This window comes from Acartia tonsa, chromosome 7 (assembly GCF_053477335.1).
Source record: "Acartia tonsa isolate MP-2025a chromosome 7, ASM5347733v1, whole genome shotgun sequence".
Taxonomy (NCBI): Eukaryota; Metazoa; Arthropoda; class Copepoda; order Calanoida; family Acartiidae; genus Acartia; species Acartia tonsa.
The window spans coordinates 34,826,278-34,836,971 of NC_137266.1; the positions used below are offsets into that span (position 1 = coordinate 34,826,278).

A 10,694-nucleotide genomic window follows, 5' to 3' on the forward strand; every position below is an offset into this window, starting at 1 on the left:
TGACTTTAAATAATTTGAGTCTGGAAAATCCTCTAAATTATTGCAATTATACTCTTTTCTCTCTCACTGCAGAATATACGACAAAATTATTTTTACCTCAAGTGGACTAGCTCTAATACCCCCCTTCTCCCACAACAAAATGTAGTTACTTTTAGGGGCTTAATATTTTATCATTAATAAAAAAAATCATTTATTTTTGATGGTTTATTTCGACTACATAGAATTAAATAAAAGTGATCATCAATGAAATACTATCGAAATTCCTAAAAGAACATTGTATATTTCAACTAGAATGATATAAGTCATGACTAACATAAATACTTTTTTTAAATAGCATTTTTCTTATGACCCAAGAAGATACTTTTGTTGATAATAAATATAGCAATTATGTCAACGTTTTAGGGATACTAATCTACAAACAGACTAACTTCCAACTGCTACTTTTAATAATATAAATAGGGCTGGTAATAGGGAAAGGGGGGGGGGGGTATTATAAAAAAACATACTGGAAATTCCAGAAAATAATTTTTGCACTTTTCACTTTGTTTTAATATTTTTACACTTGCGCAACTTTTCATTTTGCACAGATTAATTCAAATTCTAATAACTGAAAGAATGTTTCAAAATTTGAAATTAGTTCAGTTCTTAAGTTTTAAAGTTAAAATGCGTTGTTTTTCCATTTTCATCAATTTTGAGGAAATGCAAAGGGAAAATTTAATTGATTAAGTGATTATTTTTAGTTTTCCTTTGCTAAATTTGCGTATTTGATTAGAACGTATTATGCATTTGCGAAAAAGAAAGAAAACGGTCATAGATGCGTAAATGTAACTATATATGTATATTATACAGAATAAATTGCATGTATTTTATATACATTTATAGAGAAAAATGAAATATTTTTAACTGTCCTCTCCCTCCTGAAACAATTTACTAATTCGAAAAAGGTTTAAAAATACTAAAATATTTTAGAGCTTAATCTAATTTAAAGTACAAAATATGGGACATAAGTACATTTAGTGGCAACTTCCCTAGCTTAATTATTTGAAGTGGACAGAAAATAGAAAAACAGGACCAGCAGAAATAGAATTAAATTTTCACCTGAGGGTTGGCGTCGGTGAATATTCTCACTGTTATTTGATTTCTTAAGGTCCACATACGTTCCTAAAAAGAGAAAATTTTAATGAAATGGTAACATCTATAGGGAAAGGAGCAAATAAAATAGCCTAATACTATCCGTAACTCAGATAATGAATCAAGTATCCTAAATCAATACCGAGAGCTATGGAAACTACCCTAAAAAGGAGAACTAAATCAGTTCATTAGTTTGTGAGATCCCAACGGACAATAAAAAAAATAGTCATTTATTCTAACACTGTTCCTTGTATTCTTCTAATGGTCTTTTCCTTGTTTTTCAAAAGTTACAACTCATGGCATTAAGAACATTAATGTAAGTTTAATATACTTATGTAATGTACAATGTATATAGGGTGTTTTCACACGAAGTGCTTATGAGCACTCATTTATTACCCATTCCCATATTTTCTAAATAAATTAGATAATGTGGGATTATTTTCCCTATGCCAAAACCGCTTTTGCCCATAACACTGTCAAAATTTCACATTCACAGTAGGATGACTATAATTTTGCTAGTCGTAGATCCGCTATGTACTAAACCTAACCACATAAATTTATTTAAAAAATAAGGAGGAGGGGGAGTAATCTGTGTTCAAAAAGATATTTTGTGTGAAAGTACAAAACATACATTATATTAATTATATAAGTACAAGAGGTATATCGAATTTATCTCAGAATAGACATTTTAACAGAAAAAATATGATAGTAGCGCTGAAATAACAATATGATTTCTGATCTTAAAAATAAATTTACATAAGATAAATGTAACCTGTTTGTTTATTGAAAGATGTATATTGTATCAAACTGTCAAGAATAACTTATTTCTTTTTAAAGATGTCCAATCAAACATAAGCAGTTTTTAGACATAATTGTCCATTGCTAGAATAATGTGTAAGTGAATATTAAGTGTACATTAGTTCCAGGAATCTTATGTAAACAAATGTAAAATTCTTTTTGATGCCAAAACCATTGAAAACTCCGGAAATTAGTGTCCATACGATTGAATCAATATAGTGTTTATAAATATTTGGTAACTGACAAATTTACCTAATAACTATATATACAAAAATATCCATTTAGCTTTAAATAATAAAACTTTTATCCTATGATTTGAAACAGTAATTGATTTTTAGATTAAAAGGATAATTAATTGAGAACTCATTTTAGAAAAGCTCCGAATAGGACATGGCATAGTTTTAGGCTCTTTCTCTACCCTTCCCTACATCTTTGATTGCAGAGCCCCTCTATGTTAGTTTTAGTATTAAAATATTTTTTAGCTTTATTTTGCTATTTTAACTACACCTTTCCAGTTATTTTATACGGCTGCTCCGGAAATGAATAGCATATATTGTTGAGTGCTTGGATGAACATAAAATAAAGGACACATACACATTTTATTTCTATTGATTTTTCATGTCAAACTTATCATTCCAATAAAGTTTTTTTTATTTTCTTTTGGTTAAATACATATTTTCGTAATTTTTCACTTTTTCAATCATTATTTCATCCGTTATCTACCAATGGTTTATCTAATTGGAACTTTCTCTTTCTTTTCGTCTTTTTCATACTTTAATAGTGCAGCTACTCTATAACTAAATCCATTCCACCTATCTGTCCGTCTGTTTCTGTTTATATGTCTCAAAGAGAAATAGTATCCTATTAGTTTATGGTTACCTATCTTTCCCTTCCCGAAACTTAAAACATATATATTAGACTATATAAGTTTGAAGGAATTTTAATTAATATAATAGATTTGAAATCTGCATAAAATTTTAAGGATTTTTTATAAAATTCGTTTTTCATATAATTCATTATTTAAAGGCGCAAATACGATTTAAGTTAATTAATTTTGACATCTGTGATTGGTGGATTGAAAACTATCTGCGCTCTGATTGGAGAAGCTTAAGTGTCGTACATCATTCAACCAATTAGAGCGCGGGTAGGTTTCAATATAGCTTTCCTATTGGTCAAAATAAATTAACTTAAATCGTATTTGCGCCGTTAAATAAAGAATTAAATAAAAAACGAATTTAATAAAAAAAACCTTAAAATTTTATGCAGATTTCAAATCTATTATATTATTTAAAATTCCGTCAAACTTATATAGTCTAATATATATATACTGTAATTGTAAAAATAATTTCTTGTAATTAGAATCTGAAAATTTTTACAACTAAAAAATATTCCTTCAACTTATCTTCAAAGACTTTTAAGACTATTATTATTTTGGGGGAAGAATTAAATATTTCCCATTGTCCCATCCCTGTATTCTTGTAATATTGTATAGAATGTATTGATAGAATAGTCCCATCCCTGTATTCTTGTAATATTGTATAGAATGTATTGACAGAATAGTACCATCCCTGTATTCTTGTAATATTGTATAGAATGTATTGATAGAATAGTACCATCCCTGTATTCTTGTAATATTGTATAGAATGTATTGACAGAATAGTACCATCCCTGTATTCTTGTAATATTGTATAGAATGTATTGATAGAATAGTACCATCCCTGTATTCTTGTAATATTGTATAGAATGTATTGATAGAATAGTCCCATCCCTGTATTCTTGTAATATTGTATAGAATGTATTGATAGAATAGTACCATCCCTGTATTCTTGTAATATTGTATAGAATGTATTGATATAATAGTACCATCCCTGTATTCTTGCAATATTGTATAGAATGTATTGTATAGAATATTCCCATCCCTGTATTCTTGTAATATTGTATAGAATGTATTGATAGAATAGTCCCATCCCTGTATTCTTGTAATATTGTATAGAATGTATTGATAGAATAGTATCATCCCTGTATTCTTGTAATATTGTATAGAATGTATTGATAGAATAGTCCCATCCCTGTATTCTTGTAATATTGTATAGAATGTATTGATAGAATAGTCCTATCCCTGTATTCTTGTAATATTGTATAGAATGTATTGATAGAATAGTCCTATCCCTGTATTCTTGTAATATTGTATAGAATGTATTGATAGAATAGTCCTATCCCTGTATTCTTGTAATATTGTATAGAATGTATTGTATAGAATATTCCCATCCCTGTATTCTTGTAATATTGTATAGAATGTATTGATAGAATAGTCCTATCCCTGTATTCTTGTAATATTGTATAGAATGTATTGTTAGAATAGTCCTATCCCTGGATTCTTGTAATATTGTATAGAATGTATTGATAGAATAGTCCTATCCCTGTATTCTTATAGTATTGTATAGAATGTATTGTATAGAATATTCCCATCCCTGTATTCTTGTAATATTGTATAGAATGCATTGATAGAATAGTCCCATCCCTGTATTCTTGTAATATTGTATAGAATGTATTGACAGAATAGTACCATCCCTGTATTCTTATAATATTGTATAGAATGTATTGATAGAATAGTCCCATCCCTGTATTCTTGTAATATTGTATAGAATGTATTGATAGAATAGTACCATCCCTGTATTCTTGTAATATTGTATAGAATGTATTGACAGAATAGTACCATCCCTGTATTCTTGTAATATTGTATAGAATGTATTGATAGAATAATTCCATCCCTGTATTCTTATAATATTGTATAGAATGTATTGACAGAATAGTCCCATCCCTGTATTCTTGTAATATTGTATAGAATGTATTGATATAATAGTACCATCCCTGTATTCTTGTAATATTGTATAGAATGTATTGTATAGAATAGTACCATCCCTGTATTCTTGTAATATTGTATAGAATGTATTGATAGAATAGTCCTATCCCTGTATTCTTGTAATATTGTATAGAATGTATTGATAGAATAGTACCATCCCTGTATTCTTGTAATATTGTATAGAATGTATTGATAGAATAGTCCCATCCCTGTATTCTTGTAATATTGTATAGAATGTATTGATAGAATAGTACCATCCCTGTATTCTTGTAATATTGTATAGAATGTATTGATAGAATAGTTCCATCCCTGTATTCTTGTAATATTGTATAGAATGTATTGATAGAATAGTACCATCCCTGTATTCTTGTAATATTGTATAGAATGTATTGATAGAATAGTACCATCCCTGTATTCTTGTAATATTGTATAGAATGTATTGATAGAATAGTACCATCCCTGTATTCTTGTAATATTGTATAGAATGTATTGATAGAATAGTACCATCCCTGTATTCTTGTAATATTGTATAGAATGTATTGACAGAATAGTACCATCCCTGTATTCTTGTAATATTGTATAGAATGTATTGATAGAATAGTACCATCCCTGTATTCTTGTAATATTGTATAGAATGTATTGATAGAATAGTCCCATCCCTGTATTCTTGTAATATTGTATAGAATGTATTGATAGAATAGTACCATCCCTGTATTCTTGTAATATTGTATAGAATGTATTGATAGAATAGTAACATCCCTGTATTCTTGTAATATTGTATAGAATGTATTCATAGAATAGTCCCATCCCTGTATTCTTGTAATATTGTATAGAATGTATTGACAGAATGCCAACAGAACCATTTCAAATAAATGTGCATTAACCTTCCATCATTAGATACATTCAACCTTTCATTAACCTCTATATATGGATAGACTAGCGGCTACGCCCCCAGAGGCCTCTAGGGGCACTTGAGGAGAGGAAGTTGAATTTGATAACCCAATGTTTTATTTTAAATTTAAAATGAAAAAAGAAAAAAAATTTAATATCAAAAAAATTTATTTTTTATGGATGATTTCTTAGAACTAGGAGGGTTGTGTTACCATCCCCCGAAATAGTTATAAACCTTCCCAGGATCTATGAGAAGCAACCCTTAAAGGATAACCATATAAGTTCAGCGGTTAGCGAGATCCTTCGGTACAAAAGACATCATGTTTTTTTATTATAAGGATTATCAAAGAAATCTATATTTTAGTCACATGCCCTAGGTTTAAAAAAAGGTATATTTTTATATTTATAGTAGGCTATTTTTGATTTTGAAAAGCATATCTTAAAAACCCCAAAAATATTGAGAAGTTTCTAAGGGAGGTAAATTGTAATGTAAAATAACTTAGATTATTGGTTTATTTTAAATTAAGATAAGGCGGATATTGCTTAAAAGAGCTTTTCAGCCCAAATACTAGATTAGAGATGTAATAATAAAAACTGATCTTAAATGACAATATTCTGTATTGTAAAGTAGTAAGGTTTTTTGACTGAAGCTAAAAATCTTGGAAGATACTAAATCTTTATAAATGTCTTAGGATGGTTTCAAGCTATTTCCCAAACTCTACCATCCTCCCCTAGAGGCTAACAAAATTCATGATTCCATTTAAAACCTCAGTAAGGTTAAAATAGTTGTTTTATTAAATTGGAAACTTATATATAAAACTTTTTTTAAAAATTTGATTATTTTATTCCTCTTATATTCTTCTTAACATATTTTAAATGTTACATTAATATTTCAGAATGTAATTATTAAATCAATAAATAATTAGAGATTTGCTCCATATTAGTACAAATATAATTCATAAAATTTAGGAATTTTTAACCATTGTTTTTCAGGAGAAAATGTTTTCCAGTATCGCTTCGAAACCGATTAATATCTCAGCCATACTGAAAAGTTATGTATAGCATCGTATTATATCCAGTTTTCTAAGGATACAAAAATGTACAATCAAAAGGCACTGGCTAAAGAAAACTGGTATTTATCTTACTATTGTACATTTTTATATCCGCGGAAAGCTGTCTATAATACAATGCGATAAATAACTATTATTAAATCAAAGAGTCAACTCGTAACTTGTTACTTGCAATTAAAATTTTGGAAAGAATTGTCTTTGTTTAAAAACAGCTCTCATTATAGTTTGACCCATTTAGTGTAGATTATTAGAATGTGTGTATTCATTTCCGCACATGTAAAAACAGCATAACATGTTCCTTGTTAGTTTCAATACTCGTACAGTGAGAGAGGGGACAATGAAATGTTTATTACACAAGTCCCCAAAGTCCTGTTATAACCTTTTCTTTTTCAACAACTTTTCAACCACTTAAGAAACTTTTATTTATTTTTTATTTGTGGGTTCATTATGTTGAGTGTTCAAACTTTTCAACCACTAATCTTAACCTAAAGAAGAGGTAGTTTGTGTATCATCATTGAGGATGTAAATCAATTAATCAGCCATTGTCTTATCCCTTTAGATCCCTAATACTTTTCCCATTAGGCTCTTCTATATTTTGCTATTGATATCAAATTCAATGCGGATTTGAATGCACATCAGAGTAGCCAATAGTTGGAAAAAACATTTAATGTTTTGTTGCTGAAGTAATCGGTAAGTATTAATGAACAACATAATTACTATAAGAAATAAATAACGAGGAAATACAAAAAATGAGGGTAAGTTTCAAGCTTATGATACTAATATTTCTTACACAATATACTCAAAGGCTAAAAAACCGCTAAATATTGCGACAGCTTTAGATTTTTAAACTATTGCACGGCTTAGAATTGATGTCCTATTTGCAGCTGAATATTGTTACAAACGGCTGCCGCATCTGCTATTAACTCTCAAAAAAGCTGCTCCAGGTATAGATATAATATTTTGTACCTTATTGCAGGTTTTTATACTTAGTTGCGGCTGAGGATGTAAAATGTTTGCAGGCAGTGGTTACAGATTTTCAACAACAAAGAAAAATAAACTTACCCTGCGAAATTACAAGAAGTAATGAAACATAAACCGCTCTCATCTTTGTTTATTTATTCCACGTCCTTTTTTTCAAGAAAAATATCCACGAATCACATTTTATTTGTCTCTGCTATAGTCATGTTGCCATGGCATTTTTATGTCACTATTTTTTTGGGAATACTCACTAAAGTTTCTTTTTTCACCTTTTCAAAATTATCTGAAAAATAAAATAAAATCAATACACATAATAAAAAGAATCAAATTAATATCCTTTTCTCGTATTCATTCGAATCCGGTGGATAGGAACCGGTTCTCATCCATACGAAAAAAACTATGTCTAGCATCGTATTATATCCAGCTTTCTACGAATATAAAAATATACAATCATAAGATTAAAACCTCGAAAAAAATGGTTTTAATCTCATTCTATATCCACAGAAAGCTGTTTATAATACGATGCGAGAAATAACTATTCTTTGTTTTTCTCTTTTTATTACTTTTCTATCTCTCCTTCTCTCTCTCTCCCTCCCTCAAAGAAGATATCTCTCTCTCTCTCTCTCTCTCTCTCTCTCTCTCTCTCCTTTTTGCTTTCTCCATCTCACTTTTCAAACTCTGTTTTACATTGTTTATTTAAAAGCCAAGTTAATAAATGCAATTTTGAAATTAAGTTATTCAACTAAATTGAGTGCAATGGCCTTAATACAAACATACACACACACACTTTCTGGGATACCAATAAGTATACCTGAAAGTTGAATCGAATAGAATATGGAGGTAAACAAATCTTTACATAGGTACGACTATATCATTCTAGAGGATATTGAAATCAAAATACAATTAGGTATAAAAAAAACTAACTTATCTTTTAAAGAATAGAAATCCCTGTTTCTAAAACACAAGAGTTTAAAACGAATCTCCTTCCTTCTTTCTTGCTTTTGAGAAGGTGAAAATTGCTAGGTATTTCTACAAAACTACGTAAAAAATTATAAATATACAAATAATAAAAAATAATGAAAAATAGAGTCACATTGGCCATGAGAATACCTACAAAAATTTCAAATATTTATCTTGAATAGATTTTTGTAAAGGTTTTATCAAAATTTTATTTTGTTATTTTGTTTTGACATTTATAATATTTTAATTAATTTCTTTGGCCAGGTTATAGGAGATGAACGAACAGTTCAAAAACTATCCTACAATACCGTCAATTATTTCAAAATATTTTTGAATAGATATATTATTTAGTTCTTTTTTCATATTAAAGAAATTAATCTAAGTTTAGTTATAACGTGAAAATAAGAAACGTTCTTTTGTATGACAGTGTTTAAAGAAAGGTACTAACTTAGATCAATAAATGTATTAGAATAGAAATTTCACATACAATGACAAAATGAATCTATAAAATCAACATATAAGACTCTATCAGTTTCCCATAAAAATTATTTAAAATAAATGATTTCTTCAATGAGTTAAAATAAGCAAGAAGTAGAATTCATTCAAATTTTCTAAATTTTTTAGATAAACTCTTGCGTAGTTGAAGAGAGGGGTCTCCAAAGCTTTTTATATCTGCATTCCAACAAATCATAAGAAATACACAAACAAGGATGACAACATACATAAGAAGGGAAGTACATAAACAAGAATACACTATTGTAATATGAAGGACATTCAATATCACCTATACATAATACATATGGACAGATTGTTGAACAGATAATATGTTGACAAAATTTATTATGGGTATGTTTAAGAGTAGATGTCAAACTCGATCTTTTCAAAACATTTTACATTTATATCTCTAATAGTAGCCGAGAAAATCTTATTTATGCTATAAAACATCCAAGTTTAACTTATATTATTTCAAAAGGAATGTAATATCAATTAGGCTTTATCCTGAATTAATAAAGCTGTAATTTTTATCTTAACAAAAAAAAAACAATCGACATAACCCCTTTCCCTCATATCAAGAGGGACAGATGGACATAAGGACATATTAAAATATAGAGTAGCTTTATCACTAAAAAATACAACAGGAAGAAGAGATAGAGAAAGAAAGATTGAGAGAGTGGGCAAAGTTTAGATTATGGTTGTCAGAAGCAGCTGCAACTTTTCATACAATTTTGCTGCATATGGTCACAAAAATAACATATTCACAGCACAATATAAGTCTAACATAGACAAATAATACACTGACATACTTAACAAACAAATGTATTAGAAACCAGCTTATGATAATTTTTTTCACGACATTGGTAATAGAATTAGATAAAAATATTAAATAGATTCATAATTTGATAAGCAAAGGGTTAATAAGTTTATTGTGTATAATTGTTAACTATTGATCTTTTAATTTACTGGTTACGATAGTCTAACTAACAAAAATTCTATAGAAATAATTCCTGTGAAATTTCCTTTATTGATTGGCATCAAATAACTCTATATATAAGAATTATTTTTTAATACATATCCCAAAAATCTTAAAGATAGAGTCTGAAAAAATCTTGTGAATTTACTACATGACTAAAAGTTACCATCCATAAGGGTCAACTTAGGGGCTATCATTTGATGGAATAGTTCACTATAATTCAGACTCTATAAATTGGGCAAATGTAAACATGAAGAAATGATAAAAAGAGTTGCGCCTTCAACTCCTCATATAATCTCAACATATATATTCCCTTTTTGTTTCTCAACAATGATGACAACATCCATAAAACTATAGATAAAAAATCAACAAACAATGTAGACCAATTATAGACAAACAAACCATTTAATAATCATATTCATCTTACAAATAGCTAGTAACATTGTACCTAATTGTCCTAGGAATAAATATTCCCAAAATCTTGAGAAAGACTAATATAAAGAATTAATTTTGAAAAAGCTCAAAATTATTC

At 28.3% G+C, this 10,694-nt stretch overlaps 1 protein-coding gene across 2 annotated transcripts in view; it reads right to left on the reverse strand.

The window, feature by feature from the left end:
- Positions 1-8,010, reverse strand: part of LOC145323652 (limbic system-associated membrane protein-like) — a 72,019-nt gene extending 64,009 nt beyond the window's left edge. For both annotated transcript variants that reach the window (XM_080166067.1, XM_080166066.1), the window contains exons 1-2: positions 7,816-8,010; positions 1,099-1,161 (exon numbers count right to left, since the gene is read on the reverse strand). In XM_080166067.1, coding sequence (XP_080022193.1) covers positions 1,099-1,161; positions 7,816-7,858 — 106 coding nt within the window. In that variant the 5' untranslated portion in view covers positions 7,859-8,010. The remainder of the gene's footprint in view (positions 1-1,098; positions 1,162-7,815) is intronic.
- Positions 8,011-10,694: the final 2,684 nt, after the last annotated feature.